Below are 13,166 nucleotides of genomic sequence, written 5' to 3'. Positions count from 1 at the left end.
CTCTTCTGCTGTTCCACAGACCCTTTGCACTACAAGTGCTCTTCTCTCCCCCTGGCATCAGTCGTCCTCCACCTCTTGGCACTGCAGTTAAAAGGGCACATTTGATCACAACACAACTGTATATACAATAGGTTTAAAAGTTATTGAGTACACAAACAAGAGAGATAATTGGCCAATATGTTTAATAAATTTTGCCTGTCTTTAACTGACTTCTACATTCAGGGATTAAAATAAACAACCCCACACCATAAAGTAACATGTTGTTAAAACACTTGCTGTTAAAAAAAAAAAAAAAACAAACAAACATTTGTATCAGAGTTGCTGATAGTGGCTTGCCATTTTAGGCTCTTCACATGGTTATGCCCATTACCAAGAAGTTCAATGATAACATGAGCAGATTCCACAAGAAATGAGTCAGGGCTTCCCAAAAGTTTTTTAGCACCAAAATTTAGGCTGGATATACACAACAAAGTATAATAATGTATTTTTTGTACACAAAGCAAAACCTCTGATTTACACTTAGATTTGCATATGCAGTCATCACTGGTGTAAGCCACTATTGCTTTTAGGAAGCCAGGCCTCAAACAGATCCAACTGATGTGTATTGAGATTTACATTTATGTCATTTAACAATATTGCATTACATCTTCAGAATACCTGTGATGTTTCATTATTGGTTATATAGGAGAGACAACACATGCTTCGTCACAGGAGATGCAGCACACAGACTGTCAGGAAAATGTTGAATATGTGAGCAAGTCATGTGACTTAAGCACTGGAACAATGGCTCTGTTCAGCATGGAAAACTAAAGCTCCTACACTGCTTGTCTGCAAAATCAAGACAAGCTTAACGATTGTGCACCAAACTACATCTGTAAACCAGAGCCGGATGAGTGGAAGTGCAGGGTTTAATTTTTTTGGATGTCTGAATATTTGATCGCTACTGATGAAGTGTGAGCCTTGAGGCATTTAAATTGTGCTTATGACTCCTGGAAGATGCAAGTTCTTTGTTTTTGTTTTTTTTTAAATTTCAAGAAACTAGGCATGTGAAAACTTGATCTTGTCTTATAATGTGTATATCAGCTGACAGTCATACAGTAAGTCCTCCATAGTGCAAATCTGCATTGAAAAAATATAAGTGCAGCTTTGCTCACGTTGATTCTGCGCTCAAATAAAGCATCACTTAACAAGGACATGGAAGATCACTCTGTACAGAGAGAAGGGGCAAGAGAAGATGAAATATACAAAAATAAGTATTTCTACATGGACATTTAAATGGATTTCCTTTACAGGACTTTCTTTAACCCCACTAAAAGGTGTCCAGTTCAAAACTAGTATTCCAAAGTCAAAGTTTTATCACCAGACAAAAAAAAAAAAAAAAATCATAAAAGCTAATTCTCATGTGCTTGATTTCAAGCTTTCTGTCAGCAGATGAATAATGGTGATGAGACATTTCAAAGAACCTGACATGTAAGCATCACACACACACACACACACACACACACACACACACACACACACACACACACACACACACACACACACACACACACACACACACACACACACACACACACACACACACACACACACACACACACACACACACACACACACACACACACACACACACACACACACACACACACACGTACCAGTGCAGGTAGACAACTTAGGAAACAGCTGCTAGGTACACATTTAACACTATTACTCTCAGATCCCAATTCCCCTTGATAGAATCTGGAGTTTCAACGTTTTTTTATAAATTAAGGTCATCTGGATATCTAAATTTCACACCTCGGCACCACATGGGCAAATAAGTCCTGATCTGACAACCTTCCCCCAGAGACACTAGATGGCGGACTTGTGTGGTTTTGGCTCACACCTTGTGCAACATCTGAGAATGCGCAAGGCTACAGCCATGACAAAAACACAAACTTATACTGTGCCAAAATGCCACCCATAAATTAACACCACAGATGGAACAGTGTACCGAGTGTTACACCTGCAAATATTCCTAAAAGTGACTGTAAGTGAGCTATAAACTAAACATTAAAATTGAATGAGCTGATGACCCTAAAGTGTGATGAATGCAAATGAATATAGTGGTAACTGTTACTGACTCTTTACACAAAAAGGGAAAAAGTGCTCTCACAGAAATGAGAACGTGGAGAAATTGGATGTTACAGTGAAGAGTGAATTAAAATCAAATCACCAACAAAAAGACATTAACCTTATGGAAGCATGTGGTTGATGAAAATTTGGCTACTCAACAGCTTAATTCCAAACTAGTAGCACTGACTGCGGCCCTCATTTGATTGATAGATCCAAACATCCTTTAGTTTTCGTCGTCATCTTCATCGTCGTCCTCACTGATGAGGTATCCCCTGGCACCGCTGTGGTGGGGTGGAGGTGAGGGAGGTGGGGAGGTCTTGCTGAAAAAGGGGAGCCGAAAGGTGGGAGAGGGCGAGCGCTCCTCGCGGGTGGGGCTGCTGTTGGGACTCTGCCTGGGGCTGATGGCCTGCAACATGCGTCCCTTTCCCTCCTTCAGCATGTGTTTCTGGGGACAAAGACAACATCCATTGATGCAAATGACAGAACTTGGATGGACAACAAATCAACGAATACCAAACAAGCTACCAAATTTGTTACTTTCCAAATAAAGTAGATATTAAAATTGCTGAATAATTTACAACATGTAGTTCCAAATAATCACTTAATCATTGAGACATAACCTGAAAATCAGCCAGAAATTGCCAATTAGGAACAAAGCATTTTTTCTAGAGATCTGATGATTGAGATTATATATGTAATGGTCGGTTTGGTCACATATCCCATTTAATTTGTTGATAAGTTGATGCTTGTGGTTTTGGTATTGAGCTGCTATCCTGGATAGTGGCTTGAATTTGTGAGTATGCAGTGATACTTTGTTTTTCCATGATCAATAGTGACATTTACCACAAGACCTCTGCTTTCACAAGTTATATTTTGATTCCTATTTCTCAAAATTACAACCTTTAAATATATTTTGCCAACCTTTTGTTTTTTGTAACAATTTCATGTCAACATTCAGTTCCCTTATTTCTACTGCATCTTGTGCTACTGTCTAACCAAATAGCAATTGAAGTCCAAACTAAACCAACATCCTCACCAGAGCTCCTTCAGGTCCGAACATCTGCAGGAAATTGCCAATGAACTCCCTAGATTTCTCCTCCCATTTCTGGATAAGGTCAATGCTCTTCTCTTCCACCTTCTGGACAAACTCCTTGCTCTTCTCCTCTACGTCGCGTACCTTTCTCTTCACTTTGTCCACGCGTTCCTGGAGGTGGTACTTCTTCTCCTGAGTAGTATAGACAGGAGTAAACACCTTGCACTCAAACATCTGACATCAAATGCATTGTCAGCAAGTTTAACCATTGTTTTATCCATCACAAACCAAAGGCAGAGACTTTCATACATTGATGAAGCTGACGTTGAGCTCCTTGGCTGTGTATCCTCTTTGCAGGTTGCGTCTAACATATACGTCGTAGTCACGGACAATACGGGTGATGATGTCAGAGGTGGAGATGCCCTCTGTCCGCTGTGTTGGGGCAAACATACCTGGCAGATAATTCAAAGGGTCAAAAGTGACAAAGATGTCAGGGGCACCTGGTCCTGCTGAATGTAAAACATTAGCTCAGGTCTGTGGAATTCTACAAGTAAATTAAGGAGAATTATTCAAGAGAATCAATCAAGATTCACAGTACAGACACTGATATGTACTGCAAAGTGCATTGCTATTAATACCGACACTCATTCATAATGGGAACAAACAGCCTCCGAATAGATCATTCTAATTGGTTACCCCTCGTAACATGTAACATGCACCTTATTTTTCTACTGAATGTATGTGGCTGGCTACAAAACAGATTGCCCCTACAGGAATAATAAAGTTTATATGTACACACACACAAAAAATACACACAAATTGAATAAAAACGGTCAGGTATAATGAAATTGCCACACATCACTCAGCCTCATACAATCTCCCCCCTATAGAATGAGCAATTTTTTAACTTTCCCTGTATCTGTATTTAATTGTAAACTACAAAGTTCATTCACATTCGAGCTTCCTAGAAGGCACTGTATGTGCGTCAGAAGCAGGGGTAAGGACTGAAGTGTATCCTGTAATTACTTTGAAAACTATTATCTTTGAACCTTACCAGCTTCCTTGATGTGCTTGTACACATCATCACTGCCCGCTGAGGAGTACGGGATGTCATCATGGGCCACAAAATCAATCTGGAGAGGTCGGCAACAATACAACAATACGGTACATTCAGACAAGACCGTAATTTGACATGAACTAGATACACAGTAAATGAAATACACGAAAGAGGCACAGAAAAGGTTATACAGGGAAACAGAAGGATCAGAATTAATGTCTTTGTCTCATCCACTCACGCGATGTTTGGTGAGGAACTCTGGCGTCAGTGTCCATGGGGCATTCCGCACCACTTCATCCACATAGCGGCAATGTCTGACGGCATCATAGCGCTCGTCCTCATTCATCACTGTGAAACCTTTGTACTTGTGAGTCAGGTCATCACTACACACTGTGAATAACATCAAATACATTGTATTAAATCTCTTATGCTAAGAATTCAATACTTGAAGAGCAAGTAAAAAAATTAGGCATTACATAGCCTTTGTGACATTAATAAGGGGAGAGAAAACACAAGTAGTTATGTCTAGGTTTACACACACACACACACACACACACACACACACACACACACACACACTATCATCTCATGTATATATATATATATATATATGTTTAAAACAGACTTACCTCCAACAATTAAGTGTGTGTTTGGGAAAAGACGTTTAGCCTGCATAAGAGCTCTGGCATGTCCTGAATGGAAAATGTCGAAAATGCCATCTGCATAAACGCGCACTGGTCTGTCAGCTGGATGGGGAGGCAAGATGATCAGGGATTTAATTCATAAACTGCATTTGGTCTTACTATACAGTGTATGAATGTGGGATGGATTGAGATCAGACAAACAGCGCATTGAGATTGAGTAAGATAATACCAACTGTCAATGAAAGACTGATACTCACGTTGAGTTCCTCTCTTAGCCTCCTCCATGCTGACTCTCACGTAGTGTTCACTATCAGCCGTCATGAGCTCATCTGCAAACGGTGCTGGATTTTTCAACCCCTAAATAGACAGGGTAAAGAGAAGAGGACATTTTAATAATACATACATTTCACGTTGGACTCTAGAACTGTGAGAGCTGTATTTATCATTTGTACATAGAAAGAAAAGCGTTACCATTATCAATAAAAGGCCAAAAAGCTTCTGACAATCATTTCTTGATAGAACTTTATCATAAAACATTTCATGTAAATATAACAAAAGTTGAAAGTCATAGGGAAGAAATGGATCCAAATGCCTCACATGGCAGATAAAACACTAACAAGGGCAAAGAATTTATCCTATTTATCATGTATCCTATATAGGGATTTGATTTCATCAATGAATCCACCAGGAGACTACATTAAGTTAAAGGAAAGTTGGATAACTCTGCTTCTTCACCATTGTACATCTGGGGATTTTTCCAAGCCTCTCTCCCTCCTCAGCCTCCCCATTGGAGCCATCTCTTCTCCTTTTCCTGGACAGGAGTATATCACTTGAGCTTTGGGTCTCCATCTAGGTCAAAGGTAAGGAGGAACAGGACAAAAGCACTTCAAAAAGGGAAGTTCATGTGGCAATTTCACACTTTAGAACAAGTCTGTCTTCTAAAATACAATAGATTTTAATTGAAGAAAGTAGCACATGCCTTGGTTCAACTTTGACCCAGTGAAACGGGAAGAACAGATTGTTCCCGGGCTCAATGAAAGAGCAGAATGTCCTGGATTAAAAATTTGAGGTCTCACTCATGCAGTGAAAAGGTCAACAGAAATCTGAAGAAATGCCACCTGTTTAAATAGACAATGTTTTCTTCCTGGGCAATGACAAATTCAATGTTCTGCCAGAATTTCAGATTAGCGGCTTTCAGATTAGGTGCACATTTACTTTAACTGATTCTTTCATGTGGTTTGATAATTCCCTTCTTGATTTTTCACAGCCTGTGCTCACTAGCACTCCCAAGGTTGCAAATTTAAACCACATCAATTTTCTGACCATGGAGAACTATTTGATGATGACTTTATATTTTCTTTAGTTTCAAAGAGTCAAATATAATTAAGTAAACAGGGCCAAAAACTGTCAAGTTTTTGTTTCCATGAATCTTAATTTGCAGTTCCCTGGGGAATACCTTCAAAAACCGCATAGTCATCGGTGTTGCAACAATCACCATACTCTTGAATGTTAACACAACAATAGAAGCATGGGCTGGCATCTTATTAGTATGGCTTCTTTGTTGAGGCTCGGCCAAATTCAGTCATACCACCAACAATAAATCCAATGCTAATTATGTGTGGGAGGGGTTGTTTGAATGCGTATTTAACAAATATTAGTCATTAGATACGCTTAACTGCTTCTGTGTTGCCGATAAAAGCCTGAATTAGTACAATGAGTGACAGACATAGCTGTGCACGGTCCTGGTGGTGACAGCTACCTGATCCAACACTTGGAGCTTGCACAACCCCCCTTTTACCCCTTACTCTTGGAAGCAGCTGAGCACCAGGAGTGAGAAGTGCTGCAGGGCTGCGATACAGTAGCAAAGATTCACGAGTTCAAAAAACATACTGTCTACTATGATATGAAAGCACACAGTCTTGATCAGCCATATACCTGGTGGAACCTGCTAGCATAATGTAATGACCTGATATCAAAAGTTATATCAAGGTCATAAGATTTAGTTGTACCAACAAGAAACCATTTCAATGTTAAATAATAAATAGCCTCAATATGTAGATTATTAGATTGCTTATTACCAACTGTCAAGATCTCATAAAGACTATCTCGATTTTCAATTACACATAACAGTGGTAAGTATCTTGTCATCAGTTTCTTGATGAATTATTAAATCTGGGGAAAAAAAATTAAATTATCTCACGTCTTTTGCCAATTCCAATTCCATTTCTCATCATGTAATGAATCCTTAAAACAAAAGTTACATATTTAAAAATTAGGTAATTATGTGCCATTAAGCTCTTGCACGCCATAAGCTGTGATAAAGACCATTTTCTCAAAAAGGCATCAAATTATAACTTAGAGGGAAACTGTGGGTTAGCCCCACGGCCGCAGATGGTACCCAGACTCCCAGCTAGACAACACAAAGTCAAGTTGACTTTTACACGGTGTGCCGAGTATTGCGTCTCTCGGTAATGACAATATCGTGCAGCAAAAACGTTGCAGAGGCAGATATAGATCTGTAGAAGGATAGATTTCTAGCATTTATAATGACTTTACTTGAAAACGAGGTGAAACCAGTGGCCAGAAGAGCTGACATGGAATTGAACCGGTAAGACTGGTTGAGTTTACAATGTTTCTATTTGCCGAATCACGTAAAGCCGATGTTCCAGCTCACCCGGTCCATGGTAATAAATTCAGCAAAGCTGTTTTAGGTCTGCGCTTTACTTACTATTCACTATTTTGTCCGGAATTTTTCTTTGCAGTGGGCGGCTTCCTAGCCTCGTCGTGCCAGCAGGCTGGCTAGCTATTTAGCTAACTGCAAGAGAGCCGACTATCCCTGCTTTAACCGTCGACTACTGAAGTAGACAGCTAGCTGTCAAGTTGGATTGCCTATTAGCTAACAAGCTATTAGCACGCCGGTTCGCTGATGAAGGCAAAGAAGTAACGTCAAAAAAGTCGTGGGCGTCAAACGCCCAGAAACTCACTCTGATAGCGAAAGAAGTCCTTATACCACCACGGGGGACAGACAAATTATCAGCAGTGACAGCTTGTACTACAACGCTGACAGGTCAACGCCACAGGAACTACAAAACCTTTCCATCCCTACAGGAACTGACATCATGGCTGGGCATTTCCGGGTGAACTTCGTTGGCAAACTCTGCCATCTCGTGGGAAAAAAATGCGGAAATTAGTTTTAACTCGGTGATTATCTGTTTATTTGTGATTTCTGTTTCCTCAGAAGTATTTCAGTGAAATGTCCGAGGTGAAGACGTGTTTCAGTGAAACTATTCACCCCCTGAAATCGTAAGATAAGTAGCTAAGTTGGTGAGAAATGATTATTTTGGTGCTTTTGTATACTTAGTGGTAACAAGGCCCATGGGAGAAGTGCCAATGGTAGAGGAATATTGCAAACAGATAAAACTTTATCTATATTGAAAAATATGAAAAACGTTACAGTTATATGTATCAAAGTACAGAAGATGCACATATTCACTGGCTCAAAATTGTGTTTCACCCACTGCCCACTGATATCTGTGTCATCAAGTTAATTGAGTGATAAATTGCAGTCAACAAATCTGACTTAAGCTGCCAAATTGTGTATGGATAAACAATTTTTGGTTGGTGAATTAACGTAAAAGACCCTGCATGGAAACTGTTCTATAGTGCTATCCCCTTCTCTGGCTATCAGAGATTCAGTAATCAGAGGATGCACATTTATCTATGGATTCTTCTCTACCCTCTTTAGCATGAATCATTTGATCTATTTGATTTTTCTTTGAAAACAGAAATTATAATTTTTTGTCAAAGTATGTATGTAAGGGTCAGATGGATGAAGAAAGTCAATGCATATGTCACTTTTCAAGGGACACATAGGTGTGAAAATGAAGGGTACGAAGATGAAACCACCACTTTGACGTGATCATTTTGTGTCCTGCTGAGGGCCTCAGGACAATGAGTCATTTCACCTTAAGATCACAGGGTGCATGTCAGAATAAGCGATACCTTCGAGATGTTTCATGTCCTCCATGGATGTTTAATGTATTGTGGTGAGCCAGGGCTTAGCAAAGCAACAATCGGAGTCAATCATCATCATCACTCACAAAGGATTCTGGAGTTCCGCTGCGTTTTTTTTTGTGTGTCCCAAAATATTGTAATTGTACTACATATTTGACATTCAGGCAGTTACTTTTGATACTGTTACTTTTAAGATATGTTTTTCAGAGATGATCTCAAACAGCCTAGTTGATCATTTTGGATCTCTGTGTTCTTTATTCATAATGTAAGAAGAAATACTTTATTGCCATGAAGTGAGCTTTGAGAAACAAAAAAAGACTTCCTTTTTTTCTGATACAGATTCATTCAGACCTTTGAAAATCTTCAAAATGAATTTTCAATAATTGCCAAGTTGTTTGCTTGCAAAAACATTCCTGATGATGTTACATATGATTTACTTTTCAACATATACCCCTTGTGAAACAGTTATTTTGGACAGTTTTTTCTCCACATACAGCCAGAACAAATGTATATTATTGAGGTGTAGCATGTAACTGTACCCTTCCATTTTTGTCATCTGCACTGAGCAATTACAGAATGGTGTTCACCATTAGCCACCTGGTAGGAATCCTTTCGACATGCCGATGCCTCTGTGCACCCTTTGATGTCTGCCAGACCTGCTGGTTTTAAGCATAATATTTATCTCAGAGTTGAAATGGCAAATACTTAGCAAGCAAAGAAGTAGACAGGAAAAGGTTAAAGGGCAAAATAGGCATACATACAGTAGATGCCTATATCAAATATTCTGTTATTCTTAATATTTTAATATTGTCTATATGAAGATGCTTATTTGTAATAATATCCCTTTCTCTGACAGACCTAAATTTCAAACAGTCATCAATATCATTAATTTATCATAATGCCTTTCTAGTATGGAGTAAGAAGTGCACGCAAACCCACACACACACACACACACACACACACACACGCACACACACACACACACACAATATTGATTGATGACAATATGATACTTTGTTTCCTACTAATTTTCATGCCAATACTTTTTACACAGTGTTTTTATTAGAATCAGTGCAGAATAGTGCAAGATTTACAAAAAAATTGGAATTTTATACCCATGCATAACAATATGGCCTTTAATGGAATTAGTTTAGAGATCTCAAGACATGAAGACCAATGTGGAAGTGAGGAATGATCGAATTCTTTGATCAATAACCCCAGGGAGAAAACCCTGCTGATGGGATGAGACAGCCCATTATTCCTGCATATTTCTCAGGGACTTAAACAGCAGTTGACCGTTCTTCCTCTCTGTTTTTTGACTGTCAAAGACCAGCTGTTTTGAGGACAGGGGTTAATTTTTATCGACCAGGCATGTTTTGTCAAGAGTTAGCTTAAAGTATGACTGTGAATTTTCCTATATAGTGTGGATTTAGACATTAAACAGGTTATCATGAAATAAATCACTGCTGTGAAAGATTTTATGCTCAGATCCAAATAACGAGGTTGCCGTGTTAATTTTTTTCACCTATGACTGCAGGTCTGCTGCAGCAACATTAACAAAACTGGACAGAGTTTGTATCTAGTGTGTGTCCTGTTGTTAACAGGCTTTTTTGTATGGTTTTACAGGAGTCACATTTTATTTGAAGTTGGTTGTTTACTGTGTAGCACTTCCACATTTCAAGACAAAATGCAGGAGGGGTGGGATTTACTCCAGTTGCACCTCAGTGACCAATGAAAAGCTGCAGTGCTAATTGAAGTATTTAATGAACTGTTATGATGCGTAGCAGAAGAGACCAGGTCTGGTGAGATGCAACAGCAGGTGAGCTTGTTCAACTTTCTGATCCTATTTACAGTAGCCATAGTTATTTAAATGATTTTCCTACTCCTGCCTGTATTCAGGAAATGCAGGACTTGACCATAGAATTTCTTAAAATCAATAAGAATGATCTGCAAATATCACAGCAAAATGCTTAAAATATGTAAATATATATAGAGGAAGATAAACCACTGTAATGAGTAAACGCTATCCATGGTTTCAATGTCAAAAGACATTAATATGTGATGAGGCTCAAATTGTGGTTGGGAATAGCATTTAAAAGATTATGTTTGTGTGGTGGTATCTTTATCTGAATACTATCTGGTTAGCTATCAGGTGATTTGTCAAAAGTGTGGGATCTTTAAAAAGTCTTTCTATCTAAAAAAAACAAACATCTAATTATGTTGCTAAAACTATTTGAAATCTATTTGAATATTTTGGAATTTAGTTGTTTTTTTTTGCATGATATTGCAGATGTCAAGGATGATTTCCAGGGTGTTCAGGGTCACCTGGTGCCTACTGCTAATGACAGGTCTGTACTGTAACTGTGTAAAAAAATCAATAGAACTTCAGCTTGTCCCCCCTGTGTCATTCATAACATTTCTGTTACATTCTCAACCCTCTTTTAGGCTTGCTAGAAGCCACATCTCTGGGGAAAGTAAAGAATCCAGAAGGTATGATGGAGAAATGTTATGAAAGTTATGTTCCATATAGAGAGAAAATAGTCAACCAGAGAAAGATTAATTTTTTGTCCAAAGGCTAATTGGCTGCTCGACTGTTGAAATATAAAGGAAGTGGAAAGTTCTGAATATTCATGCAAAAAGTTAAGTGCTGAACTGAAGTTGGAAAAAGTTATTGCAATCACAGGCACATCCATCATACGAATTATATTGTTTTGCATAAATATTTTATTGAATCAGTTATGTTGATCTTCCACAGGGAATCCAGTTAGCATTGAACATGAACAGGCACATGGTTTCTTGACCAATTCTCGTCCCAGGAGAAACATTGATCCAAAGTGGTACAGAGCTAATCCCAACTTTCAGTCCTACTACCAGTTCTACAACAGGATTGGGCACATCGAAGGAGTAGGTTCATGGTCAACACAGAAAACTGGACTTGTGTGTTGTCTGATATAAGATGTCTATAATCCACTTATTACTAAAACATTTTTGTGTGCTCTGTATTATGTTTCTCTTTCAGCTCTATGAAATTGACAGAATCAGGATGTTGTATCAGCAGATGCGTCATTTGGAATTAACGTATGGTCAGGATGCATCCAGTTATCAGAATGTGTTGGGAGTACTGACGACCACTGCAGCACCGACTACTACAACCCTACCCCCTACCACCGCTGCTCCGACACCAGATCCTCTGGAACATGCGCAGAAGATCTATCTGTGTAACCCCAAAGACCCCTTGTGCAAACCTCAAATAGTCTACCTCCCAACAGGGGCTGTCCCAGTACTTTGCGACCCACGGGTTAACCCTGCTTGCAGGCCCAAAACAGAAGATGAGATAAAAGCTGCTGATCCTCCAAAAACACCCCCAGCCCCTCCTGCTCCTAACACGTCTGTCCTACCGCCATCTACTGAAAGCACTATTCAAGGTCTAGAGTATGACTGTGACCCCTACTGGGATCCAGATTGCCTCATAGACCACCCTCCTCGTCAAATTCAAGAGAAATCTGCACCAAAGGAAACACCTGAAGAGAAATTGGTGAAAGAAGATGTAGCAAAGGCTGAGGAACGTGTCCAAACGCAAACGGCAAACCAGAACCCCTACTATCCTTTCTTTAACCCTTATGATTTCAGACGTGACCTTTATGACCCCCATCAGTTTGCCAATCCAGATCCTGAGGAGCCATGATAAAGAGAACAAATTTTCAACACATGTTATTATTTATATGTAAACAAAAATAAAGCAATACTTGTGTTTTTTTCCAAATAACCACCCACATAATGGCTTTCATATATGTATGCATTTTTACTATAAACTAATCACAGGAAGCTTTTTTTCTGAATTAAAGAAACAATTTAAGTAATAAAAATGAATTGGCAATTTGTAATTAATTCACTTTTCTTTATCCATTTCATTATATTGATATGTTGTATCTACAAATGCACCAGAGGCCAAAAGAAATAAAACTAATGACCTCTTGGGATGTCCATTTTATTTTCCCAGTTTCTCATCATAAACATGTGATATTCTCTACTTGTAACAACATGGGACAACAAGTTTGACTATTTGAATTGATAATTTGACAGATAGAACATGAGACTATATTTTGTGTGAATTCTGCATCATTTCCAACATATGATGTAGTTCCGAGAATTTGTTGGAAAAATTCAACTGTACACTGACAGCTTTTAAGCCCTCAAAGGGTTTTGTATTTCACGAGTGGCCAATGGGAAGGTACATTATGTTCCGCCTCAGCTATGTTTATGTATGCATTAATTTTGCATTTTCAATTTCATTTCAATGATA

The 13,166-nt window shown here is 38.8% G+C and overlaps 2 protein-coding genes across 3 annotated transcripts; one reads left to right on the top strand and one right to left on the bottom strand.

The window, feature by feature from the left end:
• Positions 1–165: 165 nt before the first annotated feature.
• pcyt1aa (phosphate cytidylyltransferase 1A, choline a) lies at positions 166–7,965 on the bottom strand. Of its 2 annotated transcripts, XM_086173048.1 has the most exons (10): positions 7,834–7,946; positions 6,609–6,697; positions 5,585–5,698; positions 5,107–5,206; positions 4,835–4,951; positions 4,444–4,595; positions 4,203–4,281; positions 3,458–3,600; positions 3,152–3,340; positions 166–2,560 (listed from the first exon to the last, which is right to left on the bottom strand). In XM_086173048.1, the coding sequence occupies exons 3-10, from the start codon at positions 5,696–5,698 to the stop codon at positions 2,339–2,341; spliced, it is 1,116 nt and encodes a 371-aa protein (XP_086029174.1). In that variant the 5' UTR covers positions 6,609–6,697; positions 7,834–7,946; the 3' UTR covers positions 166–2,338. The 2 variants fall into 2 exon arrangements, with proteins under 2 accessions (XP_086029174.1, XP_086029173.1); XM_086173047.1 differs by lacking the exon at positions 6,609–6,697 and having other exon boundaries at positions 7,834–7,965.
• A 53-nt stretch (positions 7,966–8,018) lies between these two features.
• Positions 8,019–12,807, top strand: LOC147219024 (uncharacterized). The gene is made up of 6 exons (XM_086172991.1): positions 8,019–8,152; positions 10,490–10,682; positions 11,154–11,211; positions 11,309–11,353; positions 11,619–11,767; positions 11,883–12,807. Exons 2-6 carry the CDS (start codon positions 10,671–10,673, stop codon positions 12,546–12,548), a joined length of 930 nt encoding a protein of 309 aa, XP_086029117.1. The 5' UTR covers positions 8,019–8,152; positions 10,490–10,670; the 3' UTR covers positions 12,549–12,807.
• Positions 12,808–13,166: the final 359 nt, after the last annotated feature.

This window comes from Fistularia commersonii, chromosome 25, assembly GCF_037954325.1.
Source record: "Fistularia commersonii isolate RoL2024-O1a breed Wild chromosome 25, RoL_Fcom_v1.0, whole genome shotgun sequence".
Classification (NCBI taxonomy): Eukaryota; Metazoa; Chordata; class Actinopteri; order Syngnathiformes; family Fistulariidae; genus Fistularia; species Fistularia commersonii.
Note: the sequence above shows the minus strand (reverse complement) of the source record. Positions and strands in the feature narration are given on the sequence as shown.

What these genes read in the sequence shown, in the direction of transcription:
- pcyt1aa (XM_086173047.1), bottom strand. Translation starts at nt 5,698, where the DNA reads ATGGAGACCCAAAGCTCAAGTGATATACTCCTGTCCAGGAAAAGGAGA. An exon ending in AAATCCCCAGATGTACAATG is followed by an intron (nt 5,207 to 5,584) that starts GTGAAGAAGCAG and finishes CTGTCTATTTAG; the next exon opens with GGGTTGAAAAATCCAGCACC. An exon ending in CAAGCACATCAAGGAAGCTG is followed by an intron (nt 3,601 to 4,202) that starts GTAAGGTTCAAA and finishes ATTATCTGCCAG; the next exon opens with GTATGTTTGCCCCAACACAG.
- LOC147219024 (XM_086172991.1), top strand. An exon ending in GTGCCTACTGCTAATGACAG is followed by an intron (nt 11,212 to 11,308) that starts GTCTGTACTGTA and finishes ACCCTCTTTTAG; the next exon opens with GCTTGCTAGAAGCCACATCT. An exon ending in GAAAGTAAAGAATCCAGAAG is followed by an intron (nt 11,354 to 11,618) that starts GTATGATGGAGA and finishes GATCTTCCACAG; the next exon opens with GGAATCCAGTTAGCATTGAA.